Here is a 16,322-nt window from a genome sequence, read left to right as displayed (position 1 = left end):
TGTGTAAGAGACGCTCATCTTTCTTTCCTCAAAAAAAAAAACAAAACAAAAAAAAATCTTTTTACATCTCGTCTATATTTGTCTTGATGGTAAAGGCAAGATGGCTGCTGCTCTAAGTATGTGGAGAGCTAGTTTCTCTTTTAATGCAATGTGCATAATGCAGTAGGTCCTCCAAGCTCCTCTAGCTTTAGCAGTGCAGTGATATTTATTTCACCTGTGGTTTGTACAAAGAGAAATTTGTCAGAATGTAAAGGCCATTAAGTAGTAGAAGTAGGTTTTTCACCACCCTGTGAATTCTCGAAAATGTGATTTTTATTGGTATCTCTGTTCTGAGATTTGTGTGTGCAAGAATGCACTAAACATTTATTTTATATTTTGTATTGTGTTTTGAAGTTTAAAAACGGGGAGAAAAAAATTATAGCAGTTGTGGTTTTGAAAAAGAAAACTGGCGTCCTTTGATGATAACAAAAACACCTTTGTGAATAAAAACCTACAAAACCTAAATGTATATCCAGAAATATAGACAATCAAATACTTCACTATGAGAAATGTTCAAGAAGCTATCTTTATTGTTTATAATAATTGTACATAAACATTGAGGGTTTTTTTTTTTTTTCCTTTTGTTAAACATTATTTTGTATTTTCTGTTGTACTTTAATACCTTGTGTACAGATCCAGAAATAAAACTCTGGAAAAGGTTCGGACATAATTGCATGTTGTTGATTCATCATCACACAGATGTGAAAATGTTTTACTCATTCATAGAGATCGTGGTTTCAGATTTGAGTCACGCAGTATGTTAAAACTACATGATAACAGAAATACCCAATGAGCCTGAAACCTGTGACATAATTCTCCATAATAACGAGACTGAAATGTTCTCGCAATGGAGTTCAACACAGAGAATTACTTATCAATGTAATCCAGCAGCTAGCTGGATTACATTGATGAGCCTAGTTAGTCTGGAGAGATAATGCAAGCCCCATTCCTGAGCTAAGATTTGCCGTAATGTTTGACTAATTAAAAAAATTGAACTCTTAAAAAATTAAGAGAAAGGGTGTAATAACACAGATATATGATTTTGTCTTACTGCGATTTCAAAATCACAGTAAGATTAAAAAAAAAAAAAAGGTTTACATCAGATTTACAGCTGCTACATAAAAAAATCATTACCTCGGTCTTTGGAGAGGAATGGGCAAAGTTAGAAAGTCTTCAGCCAGAGTCACTTCTACTCCACTGTCCTGCAGAGCTTCTTCAGCCTGTCTCCTGAGCTCTGAAACACTGTCCTCATCTCTTCCCTCCTGCGAGGAGCTGGGTTTGTACCTCTGACTGAAGTGGTGCAGCACCAGCATCCGCGCACAGCAAGCCCGAGCCACTGCCGCCGCCATTTCGGGTGTACTGTGTCCGTGCTCCACCGCTTTCTCCCGCTGCTCGTTCCCCAGAGTCGCTTCGTGAACCAGAATGTCTGCTCCTCTGCACAACCTCAGTGGGCCCGGCCCGAGAACTGAGCTACAGTCCCCAAAGATGCACACTTTCCTGCCAGGAATGGCCTCTTCCAGCACCTCGCTAGGCTGCACCACATGCCCGCTCTCCAGCGTTACAGGCTCTCCAGCTTTGAGGCGCCCGTAGAGAGGCCCTGGTTTCAGGCCTTAGAGAAACAAAATGAGACCAATCACTGTAATGCACAGTACACAAAACTAATAAATAAACAAATGCAAACATGTACACAACATATGTAAACTTAATTATGCTGTTAAAATCTATATGTAACAGATTTTTACCTAGTTCCTTCAGTACTTCAGTTTTCAGTCTTCCAGGTCGATCATGCTCCTGAATACAAAAACCAAAGGAAGGGACACGGTGGAATAACCTGAACGCTTTTACCACAAACTTCTTGTCCTCAAAGAGGACGTAACAGTCATCGGAGACGTCCAGTTGGATCGTGCTGCCCAGTCGCTCCTGTGGATGCAGAGGGCCGCGCTCTTCTGTCATCTAAACTCCTCACAGAAGCAAAGCAAAGGACTGTCACTGATGAGAAGAGAAGGATCCTGTGTGCTGATTATTTCAGCTGAACCCTAAAAACCAATGACACACCTCCAGACTGAGACGTCCCTCCTCTGGACTCTGTTCAGGTGTGGGCTCCAGCTCATGTACTACATAAACATAAATGACACAGGTAAGATCAGAGCTGTGTACACCTAAAATAAAGACCTACTGTCTTGCTGTGTCCTGTATAGTGTGGACATTAGAACTCGGACTGTGTATTTTGGACCTGCCTGCATACGGGAAGAGCAGCTGGGATCCTGTGAGTCCAAGTGTCACCCTGAGAAAGTTCCTGAGGCCCCGTGGCCCGTAGATGTCCACACAGTTCATCTTCTCCTGGGTGTCGGGGTTTGTGTTGAGACTCACTGTGCACAGGAGACCAGGTAAACCAAACAGGTGATCTCCGTGCAGGTGAGAGATGAAAACCTTGGTGATTCGACCTGGGTAGAATATATGACACACTATTAGACATAATTATTAAGTGTTTTAATGGAATGTCTCAATAACGTTGAGTAAAGTGCAGTGGATAATTAAAAACTGGGTTAAAATACAGCAAATGCATGTTTTTGAGACATCAGTTATTTATAGTTTCTAAAGTTACAATAAGACATGTTAATCAGTCACAGTGAGTAAAAAGAAAAAATCATTTTATAATGTACTCAAACTGAAAATAATTGATGTTTGGGCATCTAAAAATAAATTCTAACATTATACTAAAGTTAACTGACTTTCAAAAGAGAAAAATATATTAAAAACATAAGATCAATTAAGCAATTAAAACAAATTAAGATCTATAACCCTACAGGCCATTTAACCAAGCGGCCAATTATAATTTATTTGTTGATTATATTTTTCATAAAATCTTGAAGTGAACCTTGTTTTAGTTTCTCAGGGTCTGTGTGAGGAGCTGCAGACTCACCGGCTCGGAGCTGGCTCTTCATCAGCTGGGTCTGGGTTCCCTCTCCGCAGTCAAACAGCCAACACTCCCCCTCCGTCCGCAGCACCAGAGCCGAGGCACCGCGGTGAGGGGACGGGTAGGCCGAGCCGGTACCGAGGAAAGTCATATCCATGCTCATCCTGCCCGAGTTACAGAACAAGTGCTGAAAATGTCCAGAAAATGTCCATCTACCACGCCATGTTCCCTGTAGACGGGCGCGCCGCGATGACGTCAGAAGAGCGACGGCGCGGCGTTCACGTTCGTTCTTATTTCTGGTAATTTTAACTTTTCAAAACAGCATTGATATACTGAAATATTTTACTGAATGTGCCAAGTTTAACTACATGTACTAATCTAACAGGACAAATTACATGTTCCTTGGTATTAGTTATACACCTCAATGATATTTATGACTAGAAAACTAGAGACTAGTTAAATGGTGAAGACTAGAGTTAAACTATATTTATTTTCACCGCTGTTTATTCTGGATGCATCTTTTCCATTGTTTAGCATTTAAAACCAGAAGACAGAGTCAGAATAAAAAAGGTTTTATTCTGCACTTTCCACATCACATTAAACATTGTGTTGTGAAGCACCATAAACACACTGCTCTCTGTATACAAATGCTAAGGCAATATTATGGTTTAGCAAAGGTAAACTTGGGAAACACAGACTCAAAGGACACAGCACTAAATATGAGTTATGAAGGACACATACAGGGACAATAAAAAAAAATGACATAAGCAGACCAATAACCTAATTCTTAATACAACAAAATAAAACTCTAGACAGTTAGTAATGAACAACTGCACAGACACACTTGTAAACACTTTAATTCTTCTCATACAGTTTCTTTTCAATAAAAAAACATTACAGTTCAGGCTATGAGCAGAAAACTCAACAACCAGCAGTTCTACAGTCTTTCAAGACAAAAGCTGCACGTTGAGCACTACACAATTTCATTTTGGACAGAGCTAATACAGGGCTAGATTGCTCTGTAGAGCATGGAGTAAGCAAAAAGAAACACTGAACATTGTGCAGGCACTTTGATTTAGCTGCTTAGCAGGTCCTAATACAACATCCTGAGGTTAAAATGTACACAGTCACCTAGTATATGTATATATATTTTAATATGCTACCAATGTCCTAGACAATAGTGTGTGCAACAGAAATAGTCCAAGTTGTTATAATGTAATCTGTTCATTTTTCTGACTGTTTTACCTGAGGGTCTACACATTTGACTGCATGTTATATAATAGGTGTATAGGCTAGCATAATAATCGTGCCAGCAAGGATCTTTTTGGAGCATGAACATGAGTACGATAACAATACCAGTAGTGAGAATAAAAATCCCATCACAAGTCAAAAATTCTAATGTTTGTGATCCTTTGCAGCAGAGCTATTTGGTCATTAACTTTTTCTATAATAATAATAATAATGATAATAAAAAAGTCAACTGGCTATCAAGCTAGTTCTATTTTCTTTCTTTTTTTTTTTTACTAATGGTCATGGCAAACGCATAAGTTAACTATCCTGTCATTTTTATGGACACACCCAACAGACCCAGACATATTTAGCACAACCTTATAAATGCTCTTTCAGGGGACAAACTCAGTTGCCACAAAACCACATGCACAGTAAACAAAATAACTTACAGTACAAAGTAATGTTCAAAATCAATTTATACGGCATGTTTACCCTAAAAATTTGGGGTACTGTTTATACTCAATTTGTATTTCACACCAGCAAAAAGATAATTTTTTTTTAGCAAAGTAACTTCTTCACACAACAACCTTAAAGGACCATGGCAAAATAACTAAATGCACCCTCTAAATATAAAATTAAATAACCTTAGAGAAATAAATATAACGTGCCAATACAGTTCTGGAGTGGATAATGGTTTTTAAGTGTTGTCTAGTCGCAGGAGTTCTTGTTTGTTTTTTAACATATCACACATTATATTTTACTTATTATCCCTTCATGAAATCTCATCATTGTGTTTTGAGGTATTTTTTAAAAACACGCTCCATTACATTTTCCTCTCTGTCTGTACTAGATCGCACACAGGCTGAACATTTATACTATCTCTTCAACGGCCAGATAATGTGACCTAACATTAGCATGGATTATAATATTTCTTACACCCATTTTGATGTAAATAAAAGCAAAGTAGAAATGTATTCCATTTTAAAACTGTTGCATAAAGTTTGGCAGTCTACAGGTATACTAGTAGAGTATCTAATGGTGAATACAACCAGAATAATAATAAGCAGCATGGGTCAAGTATCAGTGATGTACAGACCATCAAAAAATAACATCAAAACAGAATCATTACATTAGATGTGGAGTGAAAATCAACATAAGCTCATGTACCCGGTTCTCACGTTGTGTGATGTAAGTTTGGAGTTTTGCTTGCCACAAATTTCAACATTGCTTTTATCCACCTGTAGGTGGACCTGAAGGTAGTGTGCGGGTGATAAAGAGCTGTGATATGAAGAAAGAGGAACCATTTCCATTTATACTTCCTTCTCTTTCTAATTTCACTTTCCACTATACCCTTTTACAGAACCTAGAAAACTGCTTTAGTGAAAACAGATCAAAAGATCAGTGTTAAGAGTAAAGTGTAAAACAAAGAAAGTGAGTGGGCACTGCACAGTGAGGGTCTGTTATACTTCTAGTTACTCTTGGGGCTGTAGCTCACACCTGGCCAGTCGTAGGTGTCTGGCAGGAAGGAGTCGTAATTGGTATTCCAGACAGTAGCGCGTACGAAGCCCTTCTTGTCCATAGGCTCAGGGTAGCGGAATGCCATGCCTTTAGCATAGACATACTCCACCAACTGTGGCGAACAAGAGCAAATTTAGCTTAAATAATACTGAAAGACAGATACAGAACAGATACAAGTACCGCAAAGACAAACAGAAATGGAAGTTAAACAGGTCAAATGTTACAGTACCACTAGAAGCAAACCTGCCTGGGATGTGTAGTCAAAATGTTATGTTGATAAATTCTAACTAGCTTAATGTTATGGTTTACTAGGTTTCTAAGGCTGTAGTGCAACACAGTCACTGATCTGAAAAATCAAGAGTTGTTGATGCAGGGGGTAAATGTAGGTACTGCTATATATTAGCAGGTCTGTCAATAAACAAAACTATCAGCCAAGTTTGGACCTCAAATTTTGAGAAGACTTGCCTTGACAGCCATCTGGACAGAGACCTCTCTGATGTTGGAAAGTGGAGGATAGAGTCTGCCTTCTTCAAGCTCTTTGTCTGTCAGCTGCTCTGCAAGGGCCTAGAGGAAGTATAAATACTTTTTAGGCATTTGTGTGGTTCAAAAAACAGACTTGTGAAAACTACTACTCTTAATACATAATTAATATATTCATATATAAAAGAAAATAAGAAAAATGGAGAAAAATGGAGTACTCATGCAGACCTTGGCAGCTTCTAAGAATACTGTGTCACTGATGTGTCTCACTCCACTCAGGATCACAGCCAGGGCCACACCTGTAACGCACAGACATTATGGGTTTTACAACAGTTTGATTTAGTTTATCATCAAAGGACATTTACCCACAGTGCAAAAGCCACTGACAGTGTTTCTTCTTAGCACTATAAACACAGACGTTCAACATACTGTTATGTTTTTCCTTTTCCCTTTACCTGGGAAGATATAGGCATTGTTCCCTTGTCCAGGAGTGAAAACACGGCCATCACCCATAGTCACTGGGCCAAACGGACTGCCACTGGCAAAGAGACATTTACCCTGTGGGACAAAGGAGCACAAGGAAACTGTGAGGGGACGAAAAGTCAAAAGAATAAAGAACAAGGAATAATGATTTCACATTGTGGAAATTGAAATTAATTATTTTGTTTTTTATTTTTGAGTTAGACAACAGCACAGACAGACGGGAAGAACTGCGTACATTAGTGAGTGTGTAGGCCTCCTCTGCTGTGCATTCTGCTTTGTTAGTTGGATTACTCAGGGCAAAGATGATTGGTCGTTCATTCAGGGTTCCCATGGCCTTGAGGACATCATGGGTGAACAGACGTCCAGCTCCTGACACACCTGGAAGTGGATGGAAGAGAAACAGTTGCCATGAATTTGTAATCTACTATTAAAGCTTAAGCAAAACAAGCATAAAAGCCCCAAGATATAGTAAAGATACCTGCTCATTGTCACATAGGGTAATGAGGGCAATGTTACAGCTCACTGGCCTCACCAGTTTGACACAAGATGCATCAAGAACAACAAGAACAACAATACTACTATTACTACTACTACTACTACTACTACTACTACTACTACTACTACTACTACTACTACTACTACTACTAATATTAATATTAATAATAATAATAATGATGATGATGATGAATAAAGTAAATGAGTCATTCCTTACCAATGATAGCTGTAGGTTTAATGATGTTAACAGCATCTAGAAAGCTCTGTACATTCCCTGGACTGTCGTGGACAAATGCCTCCTGGTTAGAGTCCATTTCCTCTCGTCTGCCCTGGAGTCACATACAGCAACAATAAATCAATAATACAGTGTGTAGTGTAACCTGGTTTTTGTACTAGTTTTACATAGTACAGACAATGAGTCAGACAGGAAGCCACAAAGACATATAATGAATGTCCTGGTCAATAATGACTGTGTCACAGACATACTAACATTTACTAGTAAGCCATATTTATCAAACATCCAGATCTTTTTTCTGGCCTCAGCCTGGGTCATCCCCTTCTCCATCATGGCCATGACAATCAGGTTGGCAATACCAAGGGCAGCCTATGAAAAGAATATAATAACCTTTTTAGTTTAAAGCATCAAGACACTGATTTCAATGTTTATTGCAAATGTTATGCTTTTTTTAGTAATTCTGCAATATCATTTCTTACTGGTATTACCAGCATCTACTAGCGTCACTAGATGGCAGTATGGATCTTACAAATTAGCCTATTTTCTGAATTTGATACAGTGACAAGAAAAAGCAAGTTAACTTAAACTTCATTTAAGTTTTAAGGTGACTTAAAATCTGAGCATAAACATCTATTTGCAGCATTTACACATATCGTGTAAAGTGAAGTCAGGATTTAGAAAACTCATAATGATAATATGTTTTTAATATGTCAGTATGTTATATTGATTAGAGTCTGTCAATTGATATGAACCATGTGGTGCACAGTTAAGGTGTGTATACACTGTGTAATTTTGAGCCGTCTCTTATCAAAAAAATACACAGAATACTCAATAATGTAAAACAAAGTTAAAAACACAGAGAAAGATAAGAAACGCATCAAAATAAAATTTTTATGGATAAATATTAGTTTACCTCTCCAGCTCCTAAGAAAAGCACCCGGTGTTCAGTGATAGGTTTGCCAACAGCTCTCTGAGCTGCCAACAGACCAGCAAGGGCTACAGATGCAGTGCCTGAAAAAAAAGCAGAAGCACAAAGCAGTAAGCAATAAATGCACTCGGAGGGAACACATTACTTTTTGTTCTTATTTGTTTCAAGTTTGTTGTTGACATTGTAGGCATCGTCTACTACTACATTGTGTTTCAGCGCCCAATTTTCAGTAATGTGCAAACATTTATTTTATATTTCATTTTGTTTAACAAGATCAGGTCAGAACTCACTGAGACAGAGTTGTTCAGCGAACAGCGAGTGAAATCTGAATCTGTATTTGTATAATGTACAGCATTTAACAAACCAAGTTCTAAGTGATGTGTGAAAGAGTGCATGTGAACCTTGGATGTCGTCATTGAAGGTGCAGTATTTTTCCCTGTATTTCCTAAGGAAGCGGAAGGCATTGTGGTTCCCAAAGTCCTCAAACTGGATCAGAGTGTCTTGCCCATATTTCTCCACCACAGCTTCCATGAACTCATCAATAAGATCGTCATAAGCTTGAGAACGGTCTCGCTTCTGGTACAGACCCATATACAGCGGATCCTTAAGGAGGGTCTGAAGGAAATAATACAGAGTTGCTTAGTTGCATGAACATTTACACATACACAGAACAAACACATACATGTACAAACATGTTTCCTACCTCATTGTCTGTGCCAACATCTATCACCACCGGCAGACATTTCTCCGGTCTAATGCCGGCACATGCAGTGTACAGACAAAGTTTTCCAACTGGGATTCCCATTCCATAAACGCCAAGGTCTCCTAATCCTAAAATACGCTCTCCATCAGTTACTACAACTGCCTGCAAAGAGAGAGAGAGAGAGAGACAGGTGTAGAAAACAAGTACAATAGTCAACAAACTTAAAGGTTAACATTGTAAGCACATCAATTAGACTAATCTGGATATTATTATTAATTGACCAGTTAATATATAACAGGTCAATTAATAAGACTTTCCCAGACTTTATCTCTTTAGATTTAAATAGTCTCACAATCAGAAAGTTACTTCCTCCATAGTCAATTTCTCACATCCTCAATCTGTGGGTTTAAGAAGTACGAGCGAATCCACAAGTCCCTGGCTGAAATAATACAGGCACTGTGAGATTTTCAGGTACTCACTGAAACATTCGTCTCTGGCCAGTTGTCCAGTATGGAGCGGATATGTCCTTTGTCCAGGATGGAGATGAACAAGCCTCTGTTAAGAAAAATGACAATGTTACAAATCATGGTAAGAATCCATCTACTATAAAAAAAAGTTGTATAAATCTACTAGAATACATAAAACACAATAATCTAATAACAATAAGAAATGTAACATCCAGTCACTGCCATAGGAAAATATTACATGCATAAATACATACATATGTTAAATACTAATTGCTTATAGTGCTACAGGTAATATTGACATGGCACCCAAGTTTAAAACATCTTAAGGTATTTTGATAGCTTACTTGGGCCTTCTAAAGATGTGTCCATACTGTGTGCAGGCCAGACCTACAGTGGGAGTATAGACTATTGGCATCAATTCCTCAATGTCTTCCATCAACACTCTATAGAAAAGTCTCTCATTCCGTTCCTGGATGCCCATTAAATAGATGTACCTGCAATGAAAATGAAGAAATTTTGAGGCCATATACAGGAGGCTTTTTAAATAAATGATTAAAAACAAACAGTTGAAATAATTCACAGATCATTTTGTGACTATAATTCCAGGGTTTTAAGCCCATAAATATGTCCTTACTTCTCTAGGGGATCAGTCATCTTCTTGAGATTATTCTGAAAGCGCATAGCCTGAAGGTCCTGAGTCTCCACTTTGGGAGGCAACAGACCATGTATCCCCAAAATCTGTCGCTCCTGCAGAGAGAAGGCCATACCCTGGGAGGAAAAACATACACATACAAAAGTTTGTGAGTGCAGGAAGACAAAGAGAATATGGCTATGTGTAGAGTGTGGCTGCTGTGTTTTCAGAATCCAGCAAAGAATGAGAACATGCATGCCTATGTAAATTTACGAACCCCTTCCGGGATGAATATAGGAGTAACACATGGGAGCTATAGAGTCCAGAGCTGACTCACTGTGGTTTTCCTGAGCAATGCTGATTATTATTTTTTTTACTCTGTTCTACTACTCAGTGCTTCAATCTGCTGAAAACCTCTGACATCTATTTGCTTTCCATTATTTAAAATGTAAAGTTTAACTTTTTGTTATTTGCTCAAAATACAAGAGTTCAGCTGCCATCTGTCCCAAACACACAGCAAACCCACTCACAGAAGAGGAGTACTAAAAAGCCTGTGGCCTTAAGCGCTCCTTTTACTCTTAACTTGGTTTTGATTAGAAAATGAGCTTCTCATCTATTTCCACATAGACCAAATGATCACAATGAGAAATAAGGGCAGAAGTGTAATGTGATCGTAGCAGTGCATGGAATACATCATTTGTAGTACATTTAGACAGCTACCCCCGGACTAATTTACATGTTGGCTGGAATTTCTATGTTTAGCACAACATGTCTAGTCTAGCCTAGATTTAGCTTAACCTGCACAGAGTAAGACCATGTCTCTTTAAGCAGCTATAGCAACTGTTTTTAAGTTTTGGTAGTTGGACAAAAGAAAGAAACCAATTTTAGCAAAATAATACACAGCATGAATGGATACTGACAAATGCAAGGTACCAAAAAGTGTGATACTCATATGTTCACCATTACTGATGTAGACAGTAAGTAATGTTGGGTGTGGATGTGTCAGCACTGCAAGTTTACTAATATAGCACATGCAACTGTTCAAAGTGCTTTACTTGAAATCCTGAAATATAGTGTAAAGTAATAAAAGTTACTGTTTTCAGGCCTATGTCGTGCTGAAAAACACTGTGCCACATGTAATAAGAATCAGTTGTAAATAGCAGGGTTCCTGGAAACAATAATAAAAAAAAAAAAGTTCTCGACCCACCACACAGCAGTCGGCTTTGTCAATTTCTTCACAAATAATGATGTCATTAATCAGGTGTTTTTAGTTTTATTCACTTGTACACATATTGCTAATAATCCTTTTTCAAGAACTGTAAAAATGACACACAATCACACAATAAGCCTGAAAACCATGCCTTTAAGGTGTCAGTTTAAGATAAAGTGTTAGAAGCTGGGCCAAGTCAGACAGCAGAGAAAAATAAAAACTGTCAACAACCAGCTATTAAAGAGGTTGTGGTTCTGATGGCAGGTTTTTCTGGTTTCTCTAAAGTATTAATCAGTGGCCTAGGGATAAGATTAACTGATGCACCTTTTGACTGAACTTGAATGATGTTTTAATACTGTACCAATGCACACTGCTCTGTGTAACTTCATGGTCTTTACAATATTAACCGCAAGATAAGCACTTTGTAACACATGTTTAGAAAAGTGCTCTATAAATACATTTATTATTATTATTATATATTCTTATGTCATTACAACATGTTTTACACTTCAGGGAATCATTCAAGTTTCTACCAGTCCACAGAAACAGTTTACAGAAAGGCAGTCTTTCAAGCATGTCAGAGCACTCTGCTATTCTTAGCCTTTGATATAAATAGATTTTGACACCTAGAGTAGATAGAGGTGTGTCAAGGGATTAAAACAGGAAAAGGGAAATGTATACTGTAAATACTTGAATTGTTACACACCTTATGATAATTTTTTATGTTTACAAACGAACAGCTTATGACAATTTGCCTACTTCAAAATATGACCTAACTGGCATGGATCTACCACCCAAGGGATGACATGTTGGACATGTTAATAAAGCTGCCATCTGTTTCACAGCCAAGTCTTACTAAATGTTGATGTGTGCACAATGTGATAAATCCACTCACTTTGTTGGTGCGAGGGTTGAGCATTAGGGGCTTGCCCTTCTCTTTGGTGTGTGTCCATCTGCAAGTAGAAACACAGGGCCTCAGGGACCAGGTTGTCCTCAACCTAGACAACATGGTGGACATTCACTGGTCTTGAAGGTGCACTGGTGGAAAGCTGCTAAAAAAGAAAGAGAATGTTAATAAACCAAACTCGAACTGAACAAAGTTGTCCGTTTCAATTTTCATCTTCCTGCTGATAGGATTAAGGAAATAGCTGCTATGGGATGCCAGATTGTGATTATGAATGACCATAAAGGATCTTAAGGGCAGTGTTACTATGACCTTTAAGGATGGAGGTTGAATTACTAAGGAACCTATGAATGCACTTGGTATACTAGACAGTAACACACTTGAGGATTACAAATGCTGAAAGCACTGGCTAGTCATTAATCTCGATGTGGACAGAAGTGATTTAATTTGTCGTCTGAGGAACGGGAAAGGCTTTTAAAGACTGTCATAATCCTTTTCACAATGAGCTCCACATAGAGACAGAACAACTTAAATCATGGTGACATCAGCTGACACGTCCCTGTAGGAAAAGCCTGGTCAGAAATAATCATGTAAACCATTTTGTATGCGGCATGTCATTTACTATGCATCTACAGAAAAACACCTGAAAGAACAAATAAATTATAACAAATATTTTGGGAAGGATATAAAACAAATCCATTAGGAAAATTACAAAATGATGTCTGATTGTAGAATTTTCTAAAATTATGCCACATCAACAAGCAAACATTACGACATACTCACTTTACACGAGGGCCCCTACCCTTGTTGTAGCTGCTAGTGGTCGCACTATTGTAATTGTAAGAGCTCTGTCATGCATGTGACCTGTGATTTGCTGCTACAGTATATTGTATTTTGCTGTGTTGCAGTAAGAGCAGAAAGGGTCAGTCAGAGGTCCTCTGATATACCTTTGTAAGTTGAACAATTAAGAGCAGCTTTGTCCCCCCATTGATAGTTGATGCAGCAAAAGGTGATCCCCACCTTTGAAACAATAAAATACTGCCTTCCACCTCAAGTTGAAGAGTCAATAAGTTGAATTTGCTACGTATAATAAAGGCACACTGCTCAACCATGACACAAAAATAGCAAAGCAGACAACATCCAACACAACCATTCTACGTGCTAATCTCTGCTCAGTTCAAACTAATTTGCCATGTTTTGTTCTACTTACTATCATGGCCAAATTCCGTCTCCTGTTGCTTAATGTCAAAATGTGACCAGGAGGAAATGCAATTGGGCTTGTAAGCAAGTTGCATGGGGAAGAGCACTAGAAGTGTTTTTGCATGCATTTTCTATTTTAGTGTCTTGTAGTTTAGTGACAAGGGCTCGCAGGTCACTTCTTTAAAATACACATGGGAAAAACTAAGGTCAAGCAAAGTCAGCTGTTACAAAAAAAGGTTGTCCACTTTTTACCATAATTGCACGTACAATAAAGGCTGGAACAAGCAGCTGAGCAAAAGCAGTTGGCAAAAGAACAAGCCAAGAGTCGGCCAAACAACGTTTATCTGTAATGCCAGTTTTCCTTAACCCCTACATTCTTCACTACACTACTCCTCTTCATCTACCCCCTTAGTGAGTGCATAGTAATAATCACACATACAAAACTAAAAGATGGAAACAGGAAACATTAAAAAAATAATAACAGAGGATGACACTTGCATGTTATACATGAAATACTGTTTGCTAAAGTTATTGCTTTAATGTCGGTCTCTGTTTAACCATATAATAGTGGGTTTCTTTTGATGAGCCACCAGGTCAGTTACCACTGACCTAATAAATGTTTAGCAAATAATGAGTGTGATTTTTTTCCCAGTAGCCTCTTTTTTTAAAGGACTGATTCAGGGAAAGCACTGTGGTTTTATCATGTGCTCCTCTATTTAGCCAAAAAAGCTGATGAAAGAAATTACAAGCATAGCCAGATGGCTGAGTCTTGGCTTAAAACCACATTTCTAGGAAGTTGCCTAGAAATCAGCAGTAAAGACAGTGCCAACAATCAACTGACATTTTAATGCTCTGTTGATTTGACAGTCACATGGAAAAAAACCTTCCTACAGCATTTGTGAATCTTAGTGTTGAATAAGAATCTAATTTGTTTAACAGTATCTAATCTTTGTTTCATATTCATCTCTACAACATACAAAGCCTTAACAATTCAGATGAGAACAGTTTCAGATACAATAGAAGTTAATGAATCCCTTTTCATTTCAGTTAATAATTAATTTTATAAGCTTGTTGCCTCTAGAGAATAAGACATGCCAAGATTGTCAGTAATTGCTTGTTTTGTACTTGTTTTGTGTCCGCCAAGAAAGAAATGTGCAAGTTTTGTACTAGTGCAGGAACAACCAATATAAATGGAATCTGGTCTGGACTATTTGTTACTGTTTGCATGCAAATAGATCAGAATAGTAGGCAATCAACACACCTATAACACTTTATTTAGTGCTAATGCAAATCATATTGAACTCTTAATGGATTTATATTACATAAATCATTGCAAACAAAGACTTATTAGATTAACTTCAATTAGTCGGCACTCTTTTATGTGCTGCACACTATGGACCCTCTCTTAGTTTAACAGACAGCCAATCACACCCACACACACATTCTTCCAAGTGTTAACCTTTTATGGTCTTAGAGGTGAATATTCCTGGGATCATAGTACACTGGTATATTACAAATGCTATTTAAACTCTATAAGAAGCATTAGTATAATTGTGTAATCTCAGGCTGACAAATACTTCTTAAGCTAATACGAGACCAATGTTGCTGTTTTTTTAGATTTGCCCATGTTGTTGCTTCATTAGGAACAGTGTCTGCTTACTGGCAACCCAAGCTATCATAATAAACACATCACAGTATATTGGAGACTTTAAACTTAGTGACATTTCAACGCCTTTTTTGTGCAGCAAGAGCAGTAAAAGCACAGTTTTGACATGGGACTGAATATTGTTAATGGACACTGCTTACTCTGAACATATAACACGATGTAAACACAGACAGCTCCAATGAACACAAGCTGAGGTGCTACAGCGGCTAGCTAAGGTCTCTAGCTAACAATTACTACAAGCTAACACTTGGCTAGCTAAGGACTAAAACAGACCGAGCTGTGTAGTTTGCATATCTACAAACATATCTGGTCATGCACCAGTTTTAACGACTTAAATCCACACGGGCCTGACGTTTGTAGGTACATGTTTGATCCATATCTCTCCGCATATGAAACACTTTGCAGCCTGTATGTATTTTATGTTGTATTCATTCTTGGCTGAGAAGCAGGAACTCTTCGCCGACACAGACTTCCTATTTTGAGAGAGTAGCGGCTTGGCTTACCTACTGCTGAGTATTAAATGTCTGCGTTTCCTTCTGTAGGACAGTTTACTGTTTATTGAGCATATTTTTCCTGGTGTTCGCTGTAGAAATCCTGCTGGTTTGTGTTTTCACCTCTTGACAGGAGCCACAGATGCAGCAGAGCAGCGGGGACGGGGGGCGGGACTTCACGGAGGAGAAATCGGCCTCTCATCCAATCACATGCTGGGATTTCCTTCTTCGTTACCGTAAAGACTGCAATGTGCGCAGATTGTTTTTGCTCCCGTAAATACCAGACGTGAAGAAATTTTAGAGTTTAATTATTCTGCCTTTGAAATCGCACCAGTCCTCATTAGTTGCACTTGCACAGTTTTTCAAGGGGCGTTGAGGGTAAATTGTTCCAAGCCTCTTAGGGAACCTCTCACAGACAGTTTATTTTTGTGTATTTAAGCTGTCTCAGTGTCACTGGTCTCTTTGTGTAATCCCACAATAACGTTGAGATCAGGGCTCTGTGAGGCGATGCCATCTGTTTCAAGATGTCCTGTTGGAGTTGTTACATCTCTCATGATATCATGGATTTATATTTAAACGTTTAAAGTGCCTAAAACTATAAAGAGTCCAGGAAGATCATAGGTTATTAGCAAAACAGTGGAGAGAATTACAGATTACATTTGTTTTAATCTGGTCATCCTCAGATTTAAATGCATTTGGTCAGCTGTGGAAAGTTGGTCTTGCAA

At 38.2% G+C, this 16,322-nt stretch overlaps 2 protein-coding genes across 3 annotated transcripts; both read right to left on the bottom strand.

Annotated features, from left to right (window-relative positions):
* Window positions 1-1,137: 1,137 nt before the first annotated feature.
* On the bottom strand, window positions 1,138-3,201 carry elac1 (elaC ribonuclease Z 1). Its single transcript, XM_026343803.1, has 5 exons — window positions 2,963-3,201; window positions 2,277-2,483; window positions 2,095-2,153; window positions 1,782-1,992; window positions 1,138-1,648 (listed from the first exon to the last, which is right to left on the bottom strand). Exons 1-5 carry the CDS (start codon window positions 3,117-3,119, stop codon window positions 1,170-1,172), a joined length of 1,113 nt encoding a protein of 370 aa, XP_026199588.1. The 5' UTR covers window positions 3,120-3,201; the 3' UTR covers window positions 1,138-1,169.
* Window positions 3,202-3,797: 596 nt separating this feature from the next.
* On the bottom strand, window positions 3,798-15,760 carry me2 (malic enzyme 2, NAD(+)-dependent, mitochondrial). 2 transcript variants are annotated; one of them, XM_026343909.1, is made up of 15 exons: window positions 15,610-15,760; window positions 12,232-12,388; window positions 10,130-10,263; window positions 9,840-9,989; window positions 9,508-9,583; window positions 9,029-9,190; window positions 8,727-8,940; window positions 8,311-8,408; window positions 7,653-7,766; window positions 7,380-7,491; window positions 6,903-7,045; window positions 6,640-6,742; window positions 6,413-6,483; window positions 6,170-6,268; window positions 3,798-5,816 (listed from the first exon to the last, which is right to left on the bottom strand). In XM_026343909.1, the coding sequence occupies exons 2-15, from the start codon at window positions 12,352-12,354 to the stop codon at window positions 5,655-5,657; spliced, it is 1,761 nt and encodes a 586-aa protein (XP_026199694.1). In that variant the 5' UTR covers window positions 12,355-12,388; window positions 15,610-15,760; the 3' UTR covers window positions 3,798-5,654. The 2 variants fall into 2 exon arrangements, with proteins under 2 accessions (XP_026199694.1, XP_026199695.1); XM_026343910.1 differs by having other exon boundaries at window positions 12,232-12,385.
* Window positions 15,761-16,322: the final 562 nt, after the last annotated feature.

The sequence above is a fragment of the Anabas testudineus genome, chromosome 9 (assembly GCF_900324465.2).
Source record: "Anabas testudineus chromosome 9, fAnaTes1.2, whole genome shotgun sequence".
NCBI classification, from domain to species: Eukaryota; Metazoa; Chordata; class Actinopteri; order Anabantiformes; family Anabantidae; genus Anabas; species Anabas testudineus.
This window is presented reverse-complemented; position numbering and strand designations above follow the sequence as displayed.

Bases quoted from the DNA above. Each gene is read 5' to 3' on its own strand.
- elac1 (XM_026343803.1), bottom strand. From the start codon at position 3,119: ATGAGCATGGATATGACTTTCCTCGGTACCGGCTCGGCCTACCCGTCC. The intron at 1,993-2,094 runs GTGTGTCATTGG...TGAGGAGTTTAG, and splicing joins AGGGACGTCTCAGTCTGGAG to ATGACAGAAGAGCGCGGCCC. The intron at 1,649-1,781 runs GTAAAAATCTGT...TGTTTCTCTAAG, and splicing joins TGAAGTACTGAAGGAACTAG to GCCTGAAACCAGGGCCTCTC.
- me2 (XM_026343909.1), bottom strand. From the start codon at position 12,354: ATGTCCACCATGTTGTCTAGGTTGAGGACAACCTGGTCCCTGAGGCCC. The intron at 8,941-9,028 runs GTAGGAAACATG...TATTTCCTTCAG, and splicing joins ATGTTGGCACAGACAATGAG to ACCCTCCTTAAGGATCCGCT. The intron at 6,743-6,902 runs GTACGCAGTTCT...TTTGTCCCACAG, and splicing joins AGGCCTACACACTCACTAAT to GGTAAATGTCTCTTTGCCAG.